This window comes from Chiloscyllium plagiosum, chromosome 31 (assembly GCF_004010195.1).
Source record: "Chiloscyllium plagiosum isolate BGI_BamShark_2017 chromosome 31, ASM401019v2, whole genome shotgun sequence".
Lineage (NCBI taxonomy): Eukaryota > Metazoa > Chordata > Chondrichthyes > Orectolobiformes > Hemiscylliidae > Chiloscyllium > Chiloscyllium plagiosum.
The window spans coordinates 32869380-32896010 of NC_057740.1; the positions used below are offsets into that span (position 1 = coordinate 32869380).

A 26631-nucleotide genomic window follows, 5' to 3' on the forward strand; every position below is an offset into this window, starting at 1 on the left:
GCCTATCACCCTCACCTTGACCTCCTTCCACCTATCGCATTTCCAACGCCCCTCCCCAAGTCCCTCCTCCCTACCTTTTATCTTAGCCTGCTGGGCAGACTTTCCTCATTCCTGAAGAAGGGCTCATGCCCGAAACGTCGATTCTCCTGCTCCTTGGATGCTGCCTGACCTGCTGCGCTTTTCCAGCAACACATTTTCAGCTCTAATCACTGAGCCACCATGCCACCCTAGTGAGTCACATTGTTATACGAACAATTGCTTTGAAGAATAAGGCCATTGCACCACCTCCTCAACAAGGGGTGGATGAGATATGCAGTCATGCCAATGCTGCCTACATCTTGAGCACAAAGGAAAAGAATCTGTCAGATATTATTGTTCTAATTTGACAAAAACATACTTGGATCCTAAAAGATCACCTGGTTTTTCAGCCCCCACTGTCTTCTTCTGTGTTAGATACCACATTGGCATTACAAGAATGGCTTCACTAATGAGGCCATTTAATGTCAGATTGTCATAATTCAGGTATTCTTTAAATTGCCAGTTGGCTTCTCTGCTTCCCATGCCTGTAGGGCTGGCATATGATCTTTTTTCCCAGCAAATTCGCTGTAGTCTGAGCTTATCAACAGACCACAAACTGCGATGTGAGTGCCAAATTATCAATCCTCGCGGGATTCTGGTGGATTGATCAAATCAGTATTTAAAAAAAACAGCAAAGTCATCCAAAGAAAAAACAGGAATCAGCTGCTGGCCAAATAAAATTGTTTTGATTTTCCTTCACAGATCCCATATAAGATTGATGGCAGTTGCGTTGGTGTTTTTCTCATAGTTTCATTTATTCAAAAATAAGGAATAGAGTTTCCTTCTCCTCATGTATTGGCAAAGCATTTTGAAACTTCAAAATGCTGTAAGATGGCATGGTACAATATGGGAAAACACATGCCTCAAGTTGACAAGCAATAACTGCCCATTTTAGATCCTATCTAATTTTCAATTCAGTGCAAATAGGAGAAAGTTAGGACTGCAGATGCTGGTGAGTCAGAATGGACAAGTGTGGCACTGGAAAAACACAGCAGGTCAGGCAGCATCCAAGGAGCACAGGAGAGTCAACATTTCAGGCATAAGCCCTTCATCCGGAATGTTGAGGGGGAAGGGGAAGGTGCTGAGAGATAAATAGGACGGTGGGAGTGGGGGAGGGGGAAAGGTAGCTGTGAGATCAATTGGGTGGATAACAACAATCACTCCCTTTGGTGTACCATCCAAACAGTGCAGATGAGGAAAAGGCTTCCGATATTTCAGTTGAAGTTCTTTGTTTCTTAAAATGTCTGCAAACCTCCTCAACCAGTCAATGAACATGAGACAACTTAATGCATGTAGAGAGGTTGGTAGCTGAGTTGACTTCAGAATTATGCTTTAAAGAGCTACTTACTAACCAGAGTCTGCAAGTAGATGTTTAGAGTTGACATAACAAAATGGAATTAAAAATGTTTACTTAGGAATGTTGAAAGAAGAGCATAATGAAAAAGCATGGCAATAAGGAATAAGATTTAAGGGCATCAAGTCTGTGTTATGAGATTTTCAGCAATTTATAGATGGTTAAGAGGTCGAAGATTGAAAGTATACCCATACCCGCGCTCTCAGTGATGTGATGAGGGTGGTAGACGGCTGATTGAAATAAGAGAAAGTGAAGACTGCAGATGCTGGAGATCAGAGCTGAAAATGTGTTGATGGAAAAGCGCAGCAGGTCAGGCAGCATCCAAGGAGCAGGAGAATCGACGTTTCGGGCATGAACCTGAAGAAGGGCTCATGCCCGAAACGTCGATTCTCCTGCTCCTTGGATGCTGTCTGACCTCCTGCACTTTTCCAGCAACACATTTTCAGCTGATTGAAATAGCCAACAATATTCTTCATCAGTTTACATGCAGCTGATTCAATTTCTCATCAAAGTTTAGAATCATCACCTAACCTCTTGTGCTGCAATGGTAGTGTCCCTTCCCTGGACCAGGAGGCTTAGGTTCAAGTCCACCTGCTCCAGAATATGTAATAACATCTCTGAATAGGTTGTTTAGAAAAATAGGTTAAATGTTTTTAAAAAGGCATCACCCAAATGCAGTAGCATGTTGTGCACAATGTGCAAGTTAGTCATATGTACACGGACAAACAGGAAAAGAATTCTTGGCCCCCATCCTCAGTTCAATGAAAGTCCATTCCTTGAGTATACTAAAATATCGCCTGGGCTTAAAATGTCACAGAACCGCAATGGGTATGCTGTGCACATGTACAGTTACTTATAGATAAGGTTCACAACTGACAATTACTGCGCATATCAATATGTTTGTGAAGGAACATAAATAGCAATTAACTGTGCATGTCCTTTGAATGTTATCTGCGTAAGTCAATGGAAATTTTGAGAATGTATTTTCCATAGACATGCTTGGAACATTCTGCATGTGTGCACAGGTCAGTTTCTGTACCATTGGAGAAGGCATTTATTCCGTGTTCAAAGCTGGAGTTGCTTTATTTTAGATTAGATTACCTACAGTGTGGAAACAGGCCCTTCGGCCCAACAAGTCCACACCGACCCACAACCCACCCATACCTCTTCACCTAACACTATGGGCAATTTAGCATGGCCAATTCACCTGACCTGCACATCTTTGGACTGTGGGAGGAAACCGGAGGGTGCTCATGCAGACACGGGGAGAATGTGCAAACTCCACACAGTCAATCGCCTGAGGCGGGAATTGAACCCGGGTCTCTGGCGCTGTGAGGCAGCAGTGCTAACCACTGTGCCACCGTGCCGCCCACAATTTGCTTCACTATTTTACCCGATAATAAATGAGTAAATTCTGTGCGATGACTGGCAAATATCCTAAAATGGCAAGTGGCCCTGGACTCCCAAAAGGAAGAGACAAACAATCATTTGCCACAACTGTTGCTTGCTGCTAAATTCCCAGCCTCTGACCTGCTATCATAGCCACTGTATATGGCTGGTTCCATTCAATTTCTGCTCAATGGTAAATGGCCTATAGTTTCTTGCTTTCTGCCTCCCTCCAGGTGGATCATTCACTTCACACTTCTGGCTGAAGATGACTGAAAATGTTTCAGCCTTGTCTATTGCACTAAAGTGCTCAGATCACATATCGTTGAGGATGGTAATGTTTGTGGAGCTCCCTCCGATTAGTGGTTTAATCGTCCACTACCATTCATTACTGGATGGGACAGACTGTGGATACTTGATCTGGTTCATTGATTATGAGATCATTTTACTCTATCACATGCTACCTCCACTGACGCTTAAATATGTGTTGTGGTTTTATCAGATTTGCACCTCATTTTCAGGGTTGAAGGTTTATCTAAGGGGAATTCATCATAGACATAACCAAATCAAATACGAATTTGCACTATAGCACTGAAGTGGCTGTCAAACAAGTGGCTTCTCTAACTAAGCCATGCTTGGGTGAATAAAACTGTCTGGGGCACTAAAAAGAGTAATTGATAATTTGGTCTGATAAGGAAAAGATTGTGCATGTGACAAGGATTGCAGTTCGGTGGATGATTGAGGAGTGGCGTGTATCTGGTACACTTCAATTTCATCCTCATTCCTGGGGAGGGGATAGGTGCTTGAGTTTCCTGTTTTATTGGGTTATTGATGTTAAAAGCTTGTTATCAGCTGACTACATCACATTGTGTAATGTGAGGTGTTAATGATCCATTACATATGACTTAAAGCTAAAAAAAATTATAAGGGAACAGCAGGGTATTTATAAACTTCATTTCATAATAAGCTGAAGCATCATGAATTTAAGATGCTGTTTTCATAATCCTGGACAAAGTCAGAAGTCAGACGACACCAAGTTATAGTCCAATAGATTTATTTAAAATCACCAGCTTTTGGAGTGCTGCTCCTTAGGTTAAAAACAAGCTCCAAAAGCTTGTGATTTTTAATGAACCTGTTGGACTATAACCAGGTGTGACTTCTGACTTTGTCCACCCCAGTCCAACACCTGCACCTCCACATCATAATCCTGGGGCAGACAATAAATTCTCCACACAGCAAGTAAGGTGGGGAATCTCAGGATACATGCTGTTTTAGGAGAAAGAAAAGCCAAATAGGCATGTCAAAGTTCCCTCTCTGAACTTTAAGGTATCTCTACCTCTATCCCTCTCTCTTTCCTTCTTTACAACACTCCTTAAACCCTACCGATGCGAGCAAGAACCTGTTCTAATATCTGCTAATGTGGCTTGGTGTCAAATTTAGTCTGATAACTTGCCTCTGAAAAGCTTTTGGATATCTTACGAAGCTAAAAAGAAAATTGCTATCAGTGCAAATTGTTGAGTGTTCACGTGAACTGCCATCGAACATTCTTGGATCATACCTTGCCAAAAACAAGTAAGGATCATTTTGTTTTTATTGGTGCACATCCTCCAACACCAGAATTAACACAATGTAATATGAACTCCATAATACCAAGATTAAATAGAATATTCGGAACAAAATGACTTTTTTCTTTATGCTTGCATGGGGTGTAGGCATTATTAGAAGGCCGGCAATCGTTGCCCAATCATAATTGCTCTTGAACTGAGCAAAAATCAACCAAGTTGCTGTGTGTCTGGACTCACATAAGAATGACAGATTTCCTCCCCTTTGCTACTTTTGTTTTTTAATTATGCTTATTAAAAAATTTCCCTTTCCAACTTGACGTAACCATCTCAATGATTATCCATTTGCACAGCTTTTCCAAAATTTGGGCTGTGGACAAGACACCTCAGCCGTTAACTTTAGCATCTCGTACCCTGATGTTCATTGCTTGCGTCGGATGCTGTGAATATCAACATAAAATGCTCCAGTGCTTTTCCCTCAGAAACAATCTGAAGATGTCAGCTGAACTACTGGAGAAGGCTGCTGAACAATGCTTCAGCACTAGGCTCAGAATCAGTAAAATAATGATTGTTCTGATTGAAAGGAGCAGAGAGAGAAATCTGAATCTTACGGTTTAGCCTCAGTCTGAGATCCACTGGGCATTTCGGAATGCTTCTCTTTGCAAGACCGAGCAAGACTTTTTGCTGCATCTTACCAAACTCGTTTCACTTTGCTCTGAGTAAATAAAGAGAGAATGGTCCAGATTTCCCCATCAGAGTGGATTCAATGGGCAGGAATCCTCTTTAAGATGGCCCACTTAATTGTCAGCGATTTTTCCAGTCAGAGTTCTGAGTCCAGCATGTGCTAAATGTGTCCATCAAAGAAAACCAGAGAGAGATCCGCTCAACACAGTGTTGGGGGCCAAGGCATGTCCTTTATTTTCCAGCACTTGCTGTTGTATTTCAGAAGTTAAATTGTTTAAAGTTACCAAAGCTATTTTGACAGCAACAGAGGTATGTGAGGGACAAGTTGGCAGGTCAGTGGGTGGTGTGTCAGTTGGTTAAGACTGAAGGGTGTCAGTTTGGTGGTAGTGGGGGGCACGGGGTTTGCAGGGTTTTAGTGGAGTTTGAGGCCGTGTTAGTAAAAGTTTTTTTAATTCTCTAACATTTCCTGGATGACTAACTTTGAATTTTTCAATTTTGACAAAAAGTCCAGGTACAAGGGGAATTATCCATTTCGCGGAAAAAGAAATAGTTAAAAGAAATTGAAAAAGAAATTTTTACAGCTTAGCATGAAGGACCAGCGAAGTGGGCCCAATTGAACAATTCTTTCAAAGTGCCAGCACCAGGCACAATGGGCTGAATGGCCTCCTTCTGCTGTGTAAGATTCAGTGGTCTGCCCTTCATCATGCTCCACCTCATCTGACGGTGGATATGGGTGCGAAAAGATGAAGGCTCAGCTCATACACACCATAACCCCAACAGGCACAAGACTGTGACTTTTAGAGGGCTCATTAACTCTGGTAGCTCACTTGCCACTGATGTAATGAAAGTGTCACCTTGGATTTGTGGATTGACTAAGGCAATTTATTTATCGCTGTTTTTCTCAAGTAGACTGCACCTCAGAAGCTAAGAAGATCTCAATGGCTGAACAGAGTGCGTCAGCGCCGTCAGATTTGGTCCAACGAGTGGTCGCCGTGGGGCAGTTGGAGTGCTTGTTCCAGTACGTGTGGTGGGGGAGCATCTTTCCGGACCAGGAGGTGTCTGAGGTCTGTGGTGAGAACCTTAACCTGTACGATGCAAAGTTCTCAGTGTTGCACTGGGCTTAACTGGTGCTGATTCAGGCTGATGTTTAACCAACTCCAGGATGCATTGCAGAGCTCCACTGGTGCACTCCAATCACTGGAAACCGACTGGTGTTTTTACACAGCAGGGTTCACTGATGGTAGAAATTGTGTACTGCAATAATTTCGAAGCTAAGTGAGAAAGTGGACATGGATGTTTGACCAATAATCATGAAGGTTAAGGCAATGTATTGCAACATTTTCAATATTTTTGTTCAATTAACAGGTGTACATTGGAGTGAAGGAAGTAGAGGTGCCAGTGTTAGACTGGGGTGGACAAAGTCAGAATTCAAGAGGAAGTGACGACTGCAGATGCTGGAGATCAGAATCTAGAGTGTGGTGCTGGAAAAGCACAACAGGTCAGGCAGCATCCAAAGAGCAGGAGAATTGATGTTTTGGGCAAGAGCCCATCATCAGAAGCCTCATTCCTTATGAAGGGCTCATGCCTTAAATGTCAATGCTCCTGCTCCTTGGATGCTGCCTCACCTGCTGTGCTTTTCCAGCAACACACTCTCGTGTGACTTTTGACGGAGTCATAGAAGGAAGAGACACTGGTTCCTGTTGAGCTTTATATTGGCTGCAAACTCTTCCAGCACCAATTAGGTGCAACCCAGACTTACGTAACTTATATTGCAACAAAGGAAGATGTAGAAATGCAATAATCAGAACATTGTTCAATTGTTTGACAATTACTTTACTCCTCTGTGTCATCTTACCTAATGATGTGGAGGTGCCAGTGTTGGGCAAAGTTAAAAATCACACAACACCAGGTTATAGTCCAGCTGGTTATTTGGATTTACCAGCTTTTGCAGCACTGCTCCTTCACTATAGCCTGGTGTTATGTGATCTTACCCAATGACATAGCAATTTTCCAGGTGTTTCAGATCCTGAAATCCTAAAATCTCTTCATTGAAGTAGAAAAGAAATAGGTTTTCAAATTAGCATTTTGAATTGCTGGCCATGTAAGATAGAAATAGAGCACAGGTTTCCCAAATGTAGCATAAAGTTTAAAAGTTTGAGGCAATCAAGCCCCGGTGTCATTGGAGAGGGAGCACACTGTATCTCCAAATGCCTATCGAGAGAGAGAGATGGACACCATTGGGGGAGAGAATGCTTTATATCCCCCTACAACTCCATTTTGATTCACCCCCTCCCTCCCTAACTGCCCCTCACTTTTTTTTTGATGTCCACATTGCCCTTAACAGACTTTACTTGTTAATACACAATTGAGCACATGGGTATGTTCCTGCTCGTGAAAAATTTACATAATTAAGGCTATTCACAGCCGTGTCTTCTCTGTCTGCCTCACAGCATGTAAAAAAAATAACCATGGGTAATTGTGAAAAGTAAAGAAAGGTCATTATTTGACCCTAGGAAAAAAGGCAAAAGAAAAATCAGACCCAGAAGGCCCTCTTGTGATGCAGTGGTAGTGTCCCTTCTCCTGAACCGAGACACTTGTGTTCAAGTCCCACCTGCTCAAAAGGAAATTGAGGCGGGAGGCCCTCTTGTGGCACAGTGGTCACGTCCCTACCCCTGGACCAAGAGGCACGGAATCAAGTCCCACCTGCTCCAGAGGTGTGTAATAACATCTCCTGTAGGTTGATTAGAAAAATAAGGTAAATAAAAACAAGTTTTAGGGAGTTTATGTTTTATGAGATGGGAATTCAAGCAGTCACATCATAAAACATTATATGGTGTGCGTTCACAAATCTTTGGAGGAAAGGATTTCATATTTCATCCATGCACTTTCAGTGACAAACCGTTCCCTGAAAGATCTTCCTCAGGTTTTGAAATTGTACCCCTTTGTTCAGGATTCCCCCAACATCGGAAAAAACTACTCTATGTGTACCTGGTTGAATCCTTCCATCATTATAAGCTGGATCAACGATCAACATTCAACACTCAAGAAAGTTATCTGCCAACAGAAGCAGATCAAACATAAGGAAGCTATTTGGGATTCTATTCTCTAAACAGATTCATTTTTCTTTTCTTTGCATCCTTTACCTTGTACGACTTCTGCATCTATGTCCTCAAATCTCTCCATAGCCTTACATTTCCCCATTGTAGTTATCTCCTCCAGCCCTGAAATTGAATTGAATTGAATTAAATTGAATTTATTGTCACGTGTACCAAGGCACAGTGAAAAGTTTTGTCTTGTGAGCAATACAGGCAGATCACAGAGTTAAATAGCATAGAAAAGTAAGTAATAGGTAAACAGTGGCAAAAACCAAAACACAGGTACAGGCAAATGCTCAGAGTTTGTAAGTCCATTCAGTAGAACTGGCTGGTGTGTGTGTTCAGCCTTCTGTACTTTCTCCCCGATGGTAGAAGTTGTAGAAAAGCATTGTCAGGGTGGGATGGATCTTTGAGAGTTCTCGCCTCTTGAGCATCCCTAATTTTATTCACTTCATCATTGATGGACCCAGCTTTAGGATTGCCCAGCTCTGGAATACAGTTACTATCTCCCTCCACTTTAGCACCTCATTTTCCTCATTTGAGATGTTCTCTTGCATCAACCATGTTGAGGTATCGAAGAGGTCCTCAACTTGTTTGTTTTTTGTGCTGGCAGGTACGTGAACACAGAGGATTGCCCAGGGGATCCGAGACAGTACAAAGTTTGTAGCGTTCTGGTGAGTACGTTTCATAGGGAACATCTGCAGCACTGAATACTCTTCATGTTTTTCTAAAGGACACCATTGTGATTTAGTTATCTAACACCAATTACAACACAATAACATATTCTGCCTCCAACTCTATCCCAGCCAAACTGCTGCGAAAGCCCTCACCTGTACCTTTGTCACTCCCACACTCAATAATTCCATTACTGTTCTAGCCTTAACACTCTGGAACTTGCTACTTATCCAAGACTTTGCTGTTTTCATTCTAAGCCCCATTAAATCCCATTCATTCACCATCTACTCTTGTCCTATATTGTTTTCCAGTCTGTTAACATTCCAAGTTTAAAATCCCTATCTTCGTGTTTGCATCCCTCCCTGAATTCACCCTTCCATATCCCAGAAACATCCTCCAATAGCCATCAATGTTAAACTAGGAACAGAAATTGCTTGCACATCTCAAAGTGCTGGCATCACCTATGGAGAGAGGAATAGTTAACATTTCAAGACAGTGACCTTTCTTCAAAAATGGGGCAAGTTAGCAGTACAATAGGTTATCACAGAACCTCAGAATTGTTACGCTGCAAAGGAAGACCATTTGGCCCATTGTGCCTGTGCCAGTTCACTTATCTAGAGACAATCTCCTGCCTTTTCCCCATATCCCTGCACAAAAAAATTATCCTGGGCCTCAGCTAAACCTGCCTCCAGCACATTTCCAAGCACTGCAGCCCGTACGCTAACAACTCACTGTGTGAAAAGATCTTTCATCTCCCTTGCTTTATTTGTACAGCACTTTATGAGCAAGAAGTGGGTGAGACAAGGATAAGATGAAGGGCTGTGATAGGGTGGAAAAAAAGAGAGAATGGATGATAGTTGGGGAGGCAATGGCCTAGTGGTATTATTGCTGGACTATTAACTCAGAAACGCAAGAAACATTCTGGTGAGCCAGGTTCAAATCCTGACATGGCAGATGGAGGAATTTGAGTCCAATAAAAATCTGGAATTAAGAGTCTAGGGATGACCATGATCCAGTGTTGATTGTTGCAAAAATCCATCTGGTTCACTAATGTCCTTTAGAGAAGGAAAGTGCTATCACTACTTGGTCTGGCCTACATGACCCGTAGCAATGTGTTTGACAATTAACTGCCCTCTGGGTAATTAGGGATGGGCAATAAATGTTGGCCTAGCCAGAGATGCCACATTCCGTTAATGAATAAATAAAATAATGAGCAGTTAGTCTTCCAGGACCAAAGGTAATGATGTTGGGGTAGGGAAAGATACAAAGGATGTGCCTGGAGCCAGAGCAAGGACAGAAGTCAAAAAGTGCTGCCGCTGGCCTGGTCCATGGTACCCACATCTCTCCCTGCCCCCAGTCTGAGCATAGCTGCCCCCCAGAGGCCAGACTCTGTTATTGGGCTCTGTACCTCCACCCCGTCCTGAGTCCTAGCCTGATCTGGGTGTGCTGCCAATTATATGAAAATATTCAAAAGTGCAAGCGAAGGAAGGAAAACAAAAATAAATACAGATTATGATCTGAAATTGTTAAACTCAATGTTTAACAGCCCAGGAGACTGAATGAACTTTCACCCTTTCACAGAACTCCCCTCTTCCCTTATCCCAGCCACCCACTTCCTGCCTCATTTCTCATTTTCTCCATTTCTGTTGAAAGGTCACAGACCTGAAACATTAATTCTGTCTCCACAGATGCTGTCATTATCTGCTGAGTTTTATTTCAGATTACAATCATCCAGAATCAACAGTATTCTGCTTTCAAAGACTGACATTCCTTCCCCCATCACCAAATTCTCGGTTCTTCTGACATCGCTCTCCCCTTTCTCTCACTATTGGTGCCCATTCCTTCAGTGGTCCAGGCTCCACACTCTGGAATTGGTTATTTAACCACTTCTTCCTCCATCTTCTCTCCCAATCCTTCCATTTATAACTTCACTCATATCCACCTCTTCAATCAAGCTTTTAATCACACTTCCTAATATATCCTTCAATGGTTCAAGGTCAGTTTGGGTTTGTCACTAGCTGTGGGGTAGTTTTCAACATAAACTGCAAGCTGTTTTTATTGTGTGGCTGTATGACCAAGTTCCACTTCTAAATGACCAAAACAGTGATTTGACAATTCTCACAGGACTGTCCTCCAGGATCTGTCGATTTCCGAAAGATGCAATGTTCACTCTACAACAACAAACCAATCCAGGGCAATTTGATGAACCACCAGTGGCTACCATTCTATGGGGGTACGTGCAGAACATTCTCCCCAATTACAGCACAGTGGAATCACTGGGATCCACATCATGTGAGCTTGGATAGTAATTCAACTGGGAGAAAGTGAGGCCTGCAGATGCTGGAGATCAGAGTCAAGAGTGTGGTGCTGGAAAAGCACAGCAGGTCAGGCAGCATCCGAGGAGCAGGAGAATCAACGTTTCGGGCATAAGCCTTCATCAGGAATTCCTAATGAAAGGGCTTATGTGCAAAACCTCAATTCTCCTGCTTCTTAGTAATTCAACCAATCTGGAATCAATTCACCTTGTTTAAAAGAATTTAGTAAATAATATACTGCTTCTCAAACAGGCTCTTATTACATGCTATCAGAATAATGGGACATCTTGATTTTTATCAAAACTTCATACATCTAATCTAATATTATTGACTTAGCTTCTGTCCAGCAACCCTGGGAATCAGGTAGCTCAGGTGGCTGGATAGCTGGTTTGTGGTGCCAACAGCATGGAATCAATTCCTGTGTGACCCTGAGGTTACCATGAAGGTCCTACCTTCTCAACCTATCCCCTTGTCCGAGGTGTAGTGACCCTGAGGTTGACCAGTCATCTCTCTCACTCATGAGAAAGCACCTCTATGATGTACGAGGACTGTGGCGACTTTACCATAATACAAGTTACAACATCAATATGTTTGCAAAGACTGTCCAGTCTTGGAAGGAATGCAATGCACATTCACCAGAATGTTATGAGGATTCAAATGGTTAGTTATGCAGAATGATTGCATAAATTCAGCTTGCATTCCCCAAAATGTAAGCAGTTAAGAGTGATTGGCTCAGGAGTTTGGCATCTTGGAATTAATTCATAGGGTAGATAGAGAGAATAATTTTCTCTAGGCTGTCTAGATCAGGGGAACATGGCCTTAAAATTGGGATACATTAATGAAAATTGAAACTAGAGTTTTGGACATAAGTTAAGGAACACATCTTCATGCAATGATGGAATAAGTGTGGAATTCTGTCTCACAAAATGATAGGTTCTTGCTCAAGGTATTGACAGATATGGAACCAAAATGCAAGATATAGATCAGCTCTGATATAATTAAAAGGTGAAATAGGCTCAAAGGATTGAATGTCAAGATTAGAGTGGTGCTGGAAAAGCAAAGGAATCCTGATGAAAGCCTTTTGCCCGAAACATTGATTTTCCTGCTCCTCGGATACTGCCTGACCTGCTGTGCTTTTCCAGCACCATTCTAACCTTGACTCTGATCTCCAGCATCTGCAGTCCTCACTTTCACCTCAAAGGATTGAATGACCAACTCTTGTTTCCAGACTCCTGTGCCACTAATAATGGTATAATGCTTATACACCTAATGGGAGGCACAGTGGCTCAGTGGTTAGCACTGCTGCCTCACCAGGGTCCCAGGTTTGATTCCAGCCTCGGGTGACTGTCTGTGTGGAGTTTGCACATTCTCCCCGTGTCTGCGTGGGTTTCCTCCGGGTGCTCCGGTTTCCTCCCACAGTCCAAAGATGTGCAGGTCAGGTGAATTGGCCATGCTAAATTGCCCATAGTGTTAGGTGCATTAGTCAGAGGGAAATGGGTCTGGGTGGGTTACTCTTCGGAGAGTCGGTGTGGACCTGTTGGGCCGAAGGGCCTGTTTCCACACTGTAGAGAATCTAAATCTAATCTATTGCACAAGTAACAACGATATGTTTCTGTACATATGTTGGTTAAAAAGACCCATTCCTCCTAATAATCATAGAACAAAATCTTAAATTATTGCAAGGAGTGTTCAGAGAGATGGAGAAGCTCACAGAATAACTGGCCTAGTGACTATGTACCTTACACTTAACTAACTTACAGCTGGCTCACTTGGGGCAACAACTCCCTCTCCAACAAGATAGTAAAAGCAGCAGTGAAGTTTTCCTCTGACCATTATCTCGAGCAAGATTGTAAACTCTTTAGAAAAGAACACGTTTACAATTTTGCCAAAAATCTGCAGCACAGGAAATCTTTTTACAGACACATTTACGATGTTGCAACGTGCAATGACCAGAGGAATTCTGACCCCATGAGAAGAGCAGAAGGAATAGCGAAAGATAAGCAAAACTCAGTTCTCGGGCATTCCATCTCCCACGGCCAAACGAATTTTAAAATCTGCTAACGTCTGATTCTCCTACCCTCTTTTCTAATGACCTTAAATCAGGAGTAGAGACACACAAAACTGAAGTGAGCTCCCTAATGATGTCTGATCAATTGACTTTCACCGTGTCAAGACTCAGGACTCGAAAAATGAAAAGTAATTGTTGCTTTGTGTGGATCATTGATCTATCTGCTAAATTGGGGATTTGCCTGGGTTTGGTTTGGCACATTGCTGTAGTTACAGAGATTTATGTAGGCTTGAACCCTGAACTTTGCTTCTTCTTCTTCTGTTTAAAAGCTCCCAATCAATGTGACCTCAACTGCCTTGCCAAAGGGAAGAATTTCTACTACATGTTTGGTCGTGTACTAGATGGGACAAAATGCAGCCCTGACTCATCGGATATGTGCATTAATGGGCAGTGTCTGGTAAGCAGTTCCCCAGAAAATAACTTAAACAGAAAACTGGCATTGCAAACATGTTGAGTGAACAGCTGCTAACCAGACTGAGGCCAGACAGGTTACATCATTGTCAGTGGAGCATCAGCAGCGGGGGCTGCTTGAGATTAGAGGGACAGTACACATTACACTGCCATTCTCTACATGTGTATTCATCACCAGTTAAAAGTGCCAGTGTTAGGATATGTTTCTACACATTAGTTTGCATAACGTATACCACAAAGAATCTGGTTCTTGTTGAGACATATGTCTTGAGGTTTGTTAACAACACTATTTACTTACACAGCTATAATATCACTGACTTACATCCACATCCTATCTCCTACAACATCCCATTTATTCACCCTAATCTCATTGTTTCCTAGACTGCTCACATTTCAAGCTTAAAATTCCCATTTTCATGACTAAACTTGTCCCTGGGTTCATCCTTCCATAGTCTAGTCTGAATTTAGTGATTTTGATGTTACTGTACATTACATGCACATGACTGACACATTCATTGCACAGAGACAGTGATTGAAGACAAGGCGGGGCACCTTTGCACTGCCATGCTGCATGTTGTGAGGTCATGTAACTGCCTTAAAGGTACAGGCCTCTCTGGCCTGGAATCCATGCAATAATACAGCATGTCATTTCTCTCTCTCCAGTAGTGGAACCTTCTGCAGCGACTAATAGCATGGTAATGTTCTCAGAGATTGATTCTGACTTATGTGGAAAGCCCCCAGCAAATTAAAACATCAAAAACACTTAAAGGAAGCAGGATGTGTAAACACTTTACTGACTACTGAAGTATTTTGCTGCATGCAATCAAAGATTTAAACATCTTATTTCAAAGCCTCTCTTAAGAAACTGATCATCAACGTTTCACCTTCCCGTCCCTAACCTTTTCCCAAAGATTTGGAATTCTAATGTTCGCTGTAAACCGTGTATTTGTGGTGTCATGCAGTAACTTGGGGTTGGTACGTGAGATAGCATGTCCCCTTTAAGATGGAATATGTGCATGGCCACATTAAAAACTGTGTCTTGAAATGAACAAGGTGGAAAAAAGACTTAAAAGGGACATTGATTAAGGTAGTGTTTTACATCCCTTCTGTATTGTGTATTGGAGTCAGGATGGTATGACAAGCCAAGGGTGTGAATTTCCACAGGCTATATAACCAGAGTGGGGTGCTGGCAAAGCACAGCAGGTCAGGCAGCATCTGAGGAGCAGGAGAATCAATGTTTTGGGCATAAGCCCTTCGTCATAAGCCCTTGGATGCCGCCTGACCTGCTGTGCTTTTCCAGCACCCCACTCTCGATTCTGACCTCCAGCATCTGCAGTCCCCACTTTCTACTAGGCTATACAACCATCAAGGCAGCACAGTTAAAGCACATACTGTCTCCATTATGATTGTCTGAACAACCACCAGGGAGCCGGGCTGGTTCCTTTGCACTGACGTCTGGCCCTATCCATTACTGAGAACACCCAACTCTGTGAAGATGCGGGTTGGGTGTCTGACTTGAGCTCGATGCAAGTTTAGCCAATCTTAAACTAGATTGAATCTGGAACCCTTTGAGTGGGGATAATCCAAAAATCCCAAATGCTTTCAATGGGATGGTGGGGAGAGACTGGAAACAGGGCAGAGTTAGTGCAATAACATGTTGAATCTAATTCTCTCCTTTGTGTTCCCGTAAGGATAGCTTCCTATTGAAGTTTCAGAATAAGCCTTTGCATGTGCGTTTTTTACACTCTTCAAACAATATTGAGCATTGAGCGAAATGTAAACAAGAACCTTTCCATTGAGAAGGATGAGGGGGAAACCCATTTCCTACAAATGAACCTTGTGTATAAAATGTAATACAGGCCCTTCAGTGTAACTGAGGCATATACACATCCCTCTCAAGTGTATCACCTTTCATGTAAGATTCTTTCACTGCCGGCTGACTGTAACCGACTGGGAATCTATGTTTTTGTTTCCACTTTCTCTCACTTCTCAGAAAGTAGGTTGCGACAAGATCCTCGGCTCAAAGGCCAGAACGGACGTCTGCGGTGTTTGTGGAGGACGGAATGACTCGTGCATCCTGGTCCGGAGAGTTTACCGCTCAGCGTTCCCCTCCTCTGGTGATTGCCCTGACATTCCCGTTGAGTGAATGCCTTGTGTCTTGACTAAAACATGAGCTGGAATTGCCATCGGCGATGGTAGCCCACAGTTACACCGACATGATTAATAAAGCCCGTGGAGAGTATAAGGATGGGTTTTTAACTGTAAAACTTTAGATCATGCAACCTGAATGTCAGAATCTTTTCTCTTGACAGCTGCTGATGGACCTACTGCGTTTCCAGTCTTTCTAGTTACGTTTCCTTTCCAGAATGATGTAACTGTGTCTCCAGATTTTCATTGATTATCAGAATTGATAAATAATAATTGACTCATTAATATTAATTTCAGTCATCTCCAATAAACGTTTCCAGATCACCTGACTTGCAAAAAGTAAGAAATATTAACTTCCAATTACCTAAAAGTAGTCTCTTCTTGCATAAGGGTTACAGGAAGAAGGCAAAAGAATGGGATTGAGAAACATATGAACCATGGCCAAATGGTGGAACAGACCTAATGGGCCAAATGGCCTAATTCTGCTCCATATCTTATGTGTTATCTTATAATCTTTGCCCTGTTTCAAATTTATCACTGATTTCAGAGCTGCACAATTTAAGAACTCGCCACCTAGTAGTTTTCAGTCCAGAGGTGATTGCCTGCAACATATTCTTGTGACCATTAACTTCCTCTTATCAAATAATTCTATTTATTATCTTATCAAAGGAATTATTTATTTTGAAAATATGAAATAAAAACTACCAAACAATCTAAACTTTGTGAGTGTTTGGGGTAGAGTTCAAGACGATAATTAAATCTCCCGCTAGCTTTCTCAGATACAAGAAGGACAGACTGGATTTAGTTCCAATAGGGTGAAGAAAGCCATCAGGAAATGTAATAATGGTACACAAAATTAGGCAAAAGACTGATGGAGTCGTTAAATAAAGACCATTTCCTGTAGTTGGGGCCAGTAATTTGAATTTTCCGAAAGAGTGGGAAAAACAAAATGGCTACATTTCATTTTCTGAAAGTCAGGTGACCTGGAAAGGGTTATCAGAGAAATCAGAGTGGCTGAGATTAAAAGTCAATTATTATTAACCAGTTCTGATAATCTATGACGATCTCTCAGCAGAGTGTAGCATTAAGTATTTTGTTACAGGCAAAGATGGAGGCAGAGATTTCACAAAGCAAAATTGGATAAATGTCAGCTGCAGAGAAAAAGTAGGACAAGGGGGAGAGATTGGGTGGTTACATAATGAACAAACAAACTGAATGCAAGTGTTGGCCCCTCAAGCCTGCTCTAACTTTCAATGAAATAACAGCTGGTCTGATTACTCCACATTCTTACCTACCCTTAATATTCTTTCACCTCCATGCTTATCAAGAACCTCTTAATCACTACTTCAAAAAATATTCACCACATTTTGAGGAAGAAGTTTGTAAAGACACACAATCCTACTGAGGAGAAAATGCTCCGTATCTTCTCTTAAATGGGTGATTCTTTCATTTGAAACAATGACCTAGATTCTAATTTCTCCTCTGAAAGAAAACATCCTTCCCACATCCATCTTGGCAAGACCCCTCAGGATCTTATATGTTTCAACCAAGTCAGCTCTTACTCATCGAAACTCCAAAAGCCTGGCCTGTGCAACCTTGCCTAATAATACAATGCACTTTCCAGGTTTAGTCTTGTAAATAGTCTCTAAACAAGCCCACTAAAGTCCTTTGGGGAAGGAAATCTTCCAAATTACCTGGTATGGCCTACATGTGTCTCCAGACCCACAGCATTGTGGTTGATTCTGAACTGCCCTGTGAAATGGCCGAGCAAGCTACTCAGTTGTATCCATCACTGTGAAGTCTCAACGAAAAAAATGAAACTAAGTGGATCACCTGGCATTGGCCTAAGCACTGGGAAAGACAACAGCAGGAATAGCCATGTTGACCTTGCAAAGTCCTCCTTACTAACATCTGGGGCCTAGTGCCAAAACTGGGCGAATTGTCTCACAGATGAGTCAAGGAACAGCCTGACACAGTCACAGAATCAAAACTTATAACTTTCCAGACATCACCATCACTATCCCTGGACATATCCGGTCCCACCGGCAGGAGAAGCCCAACAGAAGTGATGGTACAATGGGAGGGAGTTTCCCTGAGAGTCCTCAACATTGATTCTGGACACAATGAAGTCTCATTACTTCAGGTTAAACACGGGGAAGGAAACTTCCTGCTGATTACAATGTACTCGTCCTCCCTTAGCTGATGAATCAGTATCCTCCATGTTAACAATACTTAGGGAAACACTGAGGGTGGCAAAGTTAGGAAATGTACTCTGAGTTGGGGATATCACTGTCCACCAACAAGAGTGGCTAAGCAGCAGTGATGCTGATCAAGCTGGTCGGGTCCTAAAGAACATAGCTGTTAGACTGGGTCTGCGGCAGGTAGTGAGGAAGAAACATACTTCACCTCATCCATACCAATCTGCCAGCTGCAGATGCATCTGTTCATGACAACATCAGTAAGATGACCACTGCTCAGACCATTGAGAACAGCCTCCATCATGTTGTGTGGCACAATCACCATGCTAAATGGGACAGACTTGGAACTGAACTAGTAACTCAAGACTGGCATCTTTGAGGTGCTGTGGGCCATCAGCAGCAACAAAACTGTACCCCAGCACAATCTGCAACCTCATGGCCTAGCATACCCTCCATTCAACGATTATCATCAAACCAGGGGATCAACCTTGGTTCAATGGAGAGTGCGGAAGGGCATGCCAGGAGCAGTACCAGGCATACCTAAAAATGAGGTGCCAACCTTGTGAAGCTACCAAACAGGACAATTTGCATGCCAAACAGGATAAGCAGCAAATGATATACAGAGCTAAGCGATCCCATAACCAACAGACCAGACCTAAGCTCTGCAGTCCTGCCGCATCCAATCATAAATGCCTGGAGGAAGAACGCCTCATCTTCCACCTCAGAACACCTCAACCCCAGGGTATCAATGTGGACTTCAACAGTTTCCTCATTTCCCCTTCCCCCACCTCACCCCAGTTCAAAACTTCCAGCTCAGCACTGTCCCCATGACTTGTCCTACCTGCCTATCTTCTTTTCCACCTATCCACTCCACCCTTCTCCCTGACCTATCACCTTCATCCCCTCCCCCACTCACCCATTGTACTCTATGCTACTTTCTCCCCATCCCCACCCTCCTCTCATTTATCTCTCCACCCTTCAGGCACTCTGTCTGTATTCCTGATGAAGGGCTTTTGCCCGAAAACGTCGATTTTACTGCTCCTTGGATGCTGCCTGAATTGCTGTGCTTTTCCAGCACCACTAATCCAGAATAAAACAATTCACTGGTGGAAGACACTCCACAAATATCCTCATCCTCAATGATGGAAGAGTTCAATACAAGTTGAAAATAGAAGGTTGAAGAATTTACAGCAATCTTTAGTTAGATGTGCTGAGTGGATGATCCATCTCGGCCTCCTCCAGTGTTTCCCAGCATTGCAAAAGCACAACGGGTACAAGAACAGATCAGAAACTAGGAATACTGCGGTGAGTAACTCATCTCCTGACATCATCCTGAAACCTGTCCTTCATCTACAAGGCACAAGTCAGGAGTGTGATGGAATACTCCCCATTTGCCTAGATGAATGCAGCTCCAACAGCACTCAAGAAGCTTGACACTATCCAGACAAAATAACCCAGTTGATTGGTACCACACCCTCAAGCATCCACTCCCTCGAGCACAGACTCTCAGTAGTAGCAGTGTGTACTATCTACAAGGTGCACTATTGAAATTCACCAAAGTTCCTTACGCAGCACCTTCCAAAGCCACAGTCACTTCCATATAGAATGCAAGGGCAGAAGGTACATGGGAACACCACCACCTGCAACTGCCCCTCTAATCCACTCACCGTTCTGACTTAGAAATATATCACTGATACTTCACTATCACTGGGTTATAGTCCTGGAATTCCCTCCCAAAGGGCATTGTGGGTCTACCTGCAACACATGGACTGCGGCGGTTCAAGAAGGCAGATCATCACCACCTTCTCAAGGGTGACTAGAGATGGGCAATAAATGCTGGCCCAAGCAGTGATGCCCACATCCCATGAGTAAATTAAAACAAAATTAATGTGCATCCATCCTTAACTAATACTGTTACCAGTATTCCAAATGTGTTCTCATAAAGGCTGTGTATAACCAAACCATAATCTCCCTGCATTTTTATTCAGTTCCCTAACACTGAACAGTAACATTCTATTAGAACATAGAACATAGAAAAGTACAGCACAGAACAGGCCCTTAGACCCATGATGTTGTGCCGAGACTTAATCCTAATGTAAAATAGAGTAACAACCTACGCACCCCTCAACTCACTGCTATCCATGTGCATGTCCAGCAGTCACTTATATGTCCCTAATGACTTCGCTTCCACCACCACAGCTGGCAACACATTCCATGCATTCACAACTCTGTGTAAAGAACCTACCTCTGACGTCTCCTTTATACCTTCCTCCTAATATCTTCAAACTATGACTTCTCGTACCAGTCAATCCTGCCCTGGGGAAAAGTCTCTGGCTATTGACTCTATCTATTCCTCTCATTATTTTGTACACCTCGATCAGGTCTCCTCTCTTCCTTCTTCTCTCCAGAGAGAAAAGTCCAAGCTTATTCAACCTTTCTTCATAAGGCAAGCCCTCCAGTCCAGGCAGCATCCTGGACACAATATTCCAAGTGTGGTCTCACCAGGGACTTGTAGAGCTGCAGCAAAACCTCGCGCCTCTTAAACTCGATACCCCTGTTAATGAAAGCCAAAACACCATATGCTTTCTTAACAACCCTATCCACTGGGATGGCAACTTTGAGGGATCTATGTACTTGCACATCCCTTTCTGAATACTGGCTGTATCTGCAGGCCAACCTTGTGTCACTGATACAGTTGAACATCTGGATTCCTAGCACCTCAAGCTCTGCAATTTCTTACCAATTAAATAATATATTTCTCTTTTATTCTTTCTCACCAAAATGGTCAATTTCACATTTTCTCACATTATGTAGCACTTCTAGATTTGGCTGCTCATGCAATGGGCCATGAGCTGAATAGCTTCTTTCACTGTTGTAAATTTTCACACGATATTCTATATATTCTAGGTTCTTCAATCATACTCTATGATGCCACAATAGAAATGCCAGGTTTTAAAAAAAATTTAAATGTTTTACACAGTTCTGTAAATGCATATTTGATATTTGTTATTAATATTTCCAAATCTCAGTGATGCTCCTTGTAATTGGTAATGAGTGTTTTTTTTTCGAACCTATCCCAGGTTACTTTGGTTACAATAATGTAACTGTGATCCCAGCAGGAGCCACGAACATTAAAATTACAGACAACAGCAGGAACTACCTAGGTAAGTGAACCTCTTAGCTATACGGGTTCAAAGGTTACTGCAGTAACATATTGTCAAGTCAGCTACCATCTCCCTAGTGCTGAGTTAGCTGATTTCTGTCAGTGTTGCACTGGGTATAATGAGCTAGCCAATCCTCAAGCATGGATAAATAATTTGTTCACTAATAAAAGACCAAGAGTTGGGATAAGGTGTGCATTTTCAGGATGGATCAGTGGCCACAGGAATCACTGCTGGTGCTATAATTATTTACAGCATACTTGAATGACTTGGATGATGGAAGTGAATGTGCTAATAACAATTTTCAGATGACACAAAAATAAGTCAGGAGTCACATGACACCAGGTTATAGAGTCGTACAGCACAGAAACAGACCATTTGGTCCAACCAGTCTGTGCTGAACATAAGAATCCAACAGGTTTATTTGAAATAACAAACGTTTGGAGTGCTGCTTTACCTGATGAAGGAGCAGTGATTTCAAACAAACCTGGTGGACTATAACCTGGTGTCATGTGATTTCTGACTTTGTCTACCCCAGTCCAACACTGGCACCTCAACATGACAAATATAAATGGGAAGACGTATGGTGAGGAGGATACAGTCTGCAGAGGGATATAGACAAATTAAGCTAGTCGGCACAAAATTGACAGTTGAAATATAATGGGGGAATGTGAGGTTATGCTCTTTTGCAGGAAGAATAGAGAAGTTGAACTTTAATTAAATGGGGAAAGACTGGAGAAAGCTACAGCTCAGGGGGCTTTGTGTGCACACATTGATAAATACCAAAAGCTAGCACACAAGTTCGGCAGGAAATAAGGAAGGCAAATTGAGTCCGGTTTCTTCCCACAGTCCAAAGATGTACAGGTTAGGTGGATTGGCAATGAGAAATGCAGTGTTACAGGGATAGAGTAGGGGAATGGGTCTGGGTGGGATGCTCTTTGGAGGGTTGATGTGGACTTAATGGGCCGAATGGTCTGCTTGATTACTGTAGAGATTCTATGATTCTTGATTTCAAAGGTAATGGAGTTTAAAAAAAGGCAAATCTTGCTGAAACTATACAAGGCACTAGCCAGACCACACCTGGAATACTGTGAATTGTTTTGATCCCCTTATCTACTGTCATTGGAGGCAGTCCAGTGAAGGTTCACTCAGTTTATTCTGAATATTGAGAGATTATCTTATGAGAAGAAATTGGGTAGTTTGGTTCTATACTCATTACAGATTAGAAGAATGAGGGATGATTATTGTAGCATATGGGATTCTTAGGGAATTTGACAGAGTAATGTTTGCCTTCGTGGGAGAGTCTTAATACCAAAGGACAGAATCTCAGAATAAGGGATTGAACATTTAAGAAGAGATGAGGAGAAATTTTTTAGTTAATGTGTGAAATGCTTTACCACAGAAGGCTGTGGAGGGTGTGGTATTAAGTGTATTCAAGAATGAAATTCACAGCTTTATAATCAGTGAAGGAATCAAAGGTTACAGCAGAAAAATGGAGGATGACTGAATCAACCGTAATTTCATTGAATGCAGAAAAGGTTCAATCACCATTGGCTCCTTCTGATCTTATGGCAGTAAGATACCTGACTCTTCAAAGACTCTTCTGCCTAATCCAACACAGAGGTGGAGACCAAAGCTCAGATGCGATGTCCCCATAGTCAAATAACAAAACACCCCAATGCACTTTGCAAAATTGTAGTCAGAAATTATTGCATACTGAGCACAGCAAGGGAGTGGAAGAAGGGTAACTGAAATATGGTGAGTTTTAAAGGTGGTCATAAAAGAAATGATGCAGATGGATGGGTTTTGGGAAAGAATCCCAAAGTTTTTTTTTCTTTATTCATTCATGGACTGTGGGTAAGGCCAGCATTTTTTGCCCATCCCTAATTGCTCTTTGAGTGCCGTCTGGACCATTTCAAGGGGCGCTTAAGAGTCAACCACATTGCTTTGGATTTAGAATCATGTGGGTCAGACTGGGTAAGGACAGCAGATTTCCCTCCCTTAAATGCCACTAAAGTGTAGGAGTCATTGCCACAAATGACAGGATGAAAGGAGGAGGAAACATAATTATAGCATATTGGAAATAGAGTTCACAAGGACAGTTTTAGAACTGAAGAACAGGGAATAGGCAATCCATAGATGGTTTGAGAATTCTAATGCTGGCGTTTATTTGGAGAAGTGCAATTGTGTTCTGTGCCTTGCCACAGTTAAGTGACTGCTGATCTAGTTGCTGTCTTTTTAGAGAGAGAAGTTATTAAAGCTTGGGTGTGAAACAGCATTAACCACTACCACTGCCCATTAAACACAGAAAGGGTCAGTGGCAGGAAAGGCTTCAAAACCATGTTATGGCCTCAGAGTAGTGAAAACTCTGCCTCCAGTACAATCCTGGCGAACAACATCAACAATAGATTTCCTGCACTATCTGCTTCTTGCAAAGCATCAGTGACTACACTTGAAAACTAAACTGCTACCATTAAAGCTCTTTAAGATTTCCCAAAGAGGTGTAAGGCACTTCAGAAATACATTTCCTCGTACTAAAGATATGCTTTGCCAGAGTTTTGCTAACATCAAGGTGGTGGTAAATTTACCAAAGTCGGTAAAATTAAACCAATGGCTAAAATTTTAACTCACTCAAACCATAGTCATTTATACAGGGTTAAAATCAGGCTGACACAGTCTCTTCAGGAAGTTTTATCATGTTCCTAAACTCTGCTTGCTTCATGTCTCACACCAATTTGAAATCAGTTACCACCCCAGTCCACACCAGTCTTCCTTCCCCCCTCGCACCCCCCCCCCCACCCCGCTCCGTGTCTTTACCTCATTTATTGTAAAATCTTCTCCCTCATTTCCAAGTACCTTCAGAGTTTCACTTCACTTTGCCTCAGCAACTTGGTCCAGCTCATGGTTGCGCTCCTGATTTCTAAGCAAAGTGGTAAAGTCTTCTTCTCTTATACCGTTACACTTGGATTTACCTTCCTAAATGCGTTTCCTTTGCAACGTCTCTCCCACCTTCAAACCTCCTCAGGACCCACCTTTTCAACAAGGAGAAAGTTGCTGTGTTGGTTTTGAGGATCAGGGCCACTGTGCTGGGCTGAGGGTCAGGGCCACTGTGCTGGGATTGAGGGTCAAGGTTCAGGGCTGCTGTGCTGAGATTGAGGGTTGAGCTATTCTCCTGTCCAGGCTTGGGGCAACTATGCTGGGGTCAAGGATCACACTACTGTGCTAGAGTCAAGAGTTCAAGCCACTATGCTGAGGTCAGGGTCAAGGGTCAGGGCCAATGTTTCTGGTGGGGATCTAGGGAGCAGCAGTAGGGCCTGTGATTTCTGTCCCAGCCCTTACCTCTAACCATATCTTTTACCAACTTATGCTGTCCCATTGAAAAACAGTTTGGATAATTTAACTCTTAGCCATGTCAGGATATTTCCATTCACTCATGTTAATTAAAATACCAGCAGCCATGGCTTACTCTTACCTCTCCATCGAGTGGTTGTGGGTTCAAATCTCACTTTGGACACAGTTTCTCCCTTGAGCAGAAGACTCAAGGCTGACAGTCCAGTGCAATACTGAGGGAGTGCTGCATTGTCACCGGCGTAGTCTTTGAACAGTGACCCTATCTGCCTGTGTGAGTGGATGCGAGAGATCCCATGGCACTAATTCAAAGTAGAACAGAGGAGCTTTCCCCAGTGCCCTGGTCAAGATTTAGCAGTAAGGACAGATAATAAGGTCATCACCACATTGCCACTTGTGGGAGCTTACTGTGTGCAAGTCAACTGCTGTGTTTGCTGAATCACAGCAGTAATCACATTTTCAAGAGTATCTTATTGACAGTGGTGATGCAATCTTATAGAATTACAAGCATTTAAAATAAATTAAATGATGTTTTAAAATATATATCAATTACTTAACCGATAATAGAGTACATTAGGCATAAAACCTGTTACGTGATAAATAATCAGCAGTCGGGGACAATGTGACATTGTAAACCATGGTACAGAGAGAGTGATACAGTTTTCATTACTGGAGAAGAAAATACCTGACTTCTCTATGCTACACACTGACAATATTAGCATAAACCAGACTGGGAATTTAAACAGCACTCATTGAACTTCTGACCTCTTTTGGTTAGGGGTTCAACACTCAGCCACGTGAGCTATCAGACCACCAGCTAAAAATCATGTTGTTTTAACGAAGCAGTAATTAGTAGTTTTGAAATACGTATGATTAATAAGTCAAATTTCTTACTGCCAGTACAAAGGAGTTGTTGTGAAGTACATTGCAGAGTTGTCAGCGAAGTAAGTGATCATACATTGTGCATTCTAAAGTCCAACTCAGTTCCTCCACAATTCAGATGCTTCTGAAATAAGAGACAAGACTCAGGACTGGGAAGCTCTGCAGTTTAGATTCACAAGAAGCCCTGATAATACTGGAGTCTGTGACTGCCTTTGTCCCTTACTCGCCAATTCAGTCTCAAAGTCTTTCTGCGTCACTTCAGTGTCTCTGGGTGAACATCATGGAACTCCCTCTGTAACAGCGATGCGGGTGTACCTACACTTACACACTCCAGCCATTCAATAAGGCAGCTGACTATCCTGGAACTCCCTCTGTAACAGCACTGCAGGTGTACCTACACTTACACACTCCAGCTGTTCAATAAGGCAGCTCACTACCAGCTTCTCCAGGGAAAATGAGATGGGCAACAAAGGCCAGCCTAGCCAACAACACCCACACCCCATGAATGAATAAAAAATCTCCTCCTTTAAGATGGTCCTGTAAATCTTTCCTTCCTCCTTTAAGATGATCATTAAGCCACTCTCTCTTCCTTTAAGATAGTCCTGTAAACAGACTTCCTTGACTAACTTCCTTTCCTAATGTGGCTCAGTCTTTGATGTAATTCCTGTGAAGTGCCGTGTAATGTTTTGTTGCATTAAAGGTGCTACATAAATTCAAGTTGCTTTTGTTACCGATGAATAAATTCACTAATTCTCAAGTTAATTTAATGTTGGACATTCTCTTCAACAATGAAACATCAATGACAGGCTCAGGCCTATCGTACAGGATTAACCCCTTTGGTTTAGAAGAGAACGGATGTGAATCAATTGAGGGATGAGAAACTTCAGTTCAGAGAGTTAATTGAAGACGTTGGGATGATTGAAGACCTTGGGACTGTTCACCGTGGAGAGAGCAGGGCTAAGAGGAGATCTGATGGAGATTTCAAGATAATGTGTGAGCCAGATTGAGTCAATAGGGAAAAACTGTTGGCGCTTGTAAAAGGCTAAAGAACAAGAGGACATAGGTTTAAAGTGAGTTACAAACAAAGCAAGGACTATATCAGCAAAATGGTGGCACAGTGGTTAGCACTGCTGCCTCACAGGACTAGAGACCCAGATTCAATTCCTGCCTCAGGCAACTGTCTGTGTGGAGTTTGCACATTCTCCCACGTGTCTGTGTAGGTTTCCTCCGGGTGCTCTGGTTTCCTCCTACAGTCCAAAAATGTGC

At 42.5% G+C, this 26631-nt stretch overlaps 1 protein-coding gene across 2 annotated transcripts in view; it reads left to right on the forward strand.

The window, feature by feature from the left end:
* The window catches only part of LOC122565386 (ADAMTS-like protein 5), a 126271-nt gene that overhangs the window by 78747 nt on the left and 20893 nt on the right, over positions 1-26631 (forward strand). For both annotated transcript variants that reach the window (XM_043721315.1, XM_043721316.1), the window contains exons 3-8: positions 5974-6128; positions 8773-8833; positions 10959-11067; positions 13487-13614; positions 15622-15745; positions 21055-21138. In XM_043721315.1, coding sequence (XP_043577250.1) covers positions 5974-6128; positions 8773-8833; positions 10959-11067; positions 13487-13614; positions 15622-15745; positions 21055-21138 — 661 coding nt within the window. The remainder of the gene's footprint in view (positions 1-5973; positions 6129-8772; positions 8834-10958; positions 11068-13486; positions 13615-15621; positions 15746-21054; positions 21139-26631) is intronic.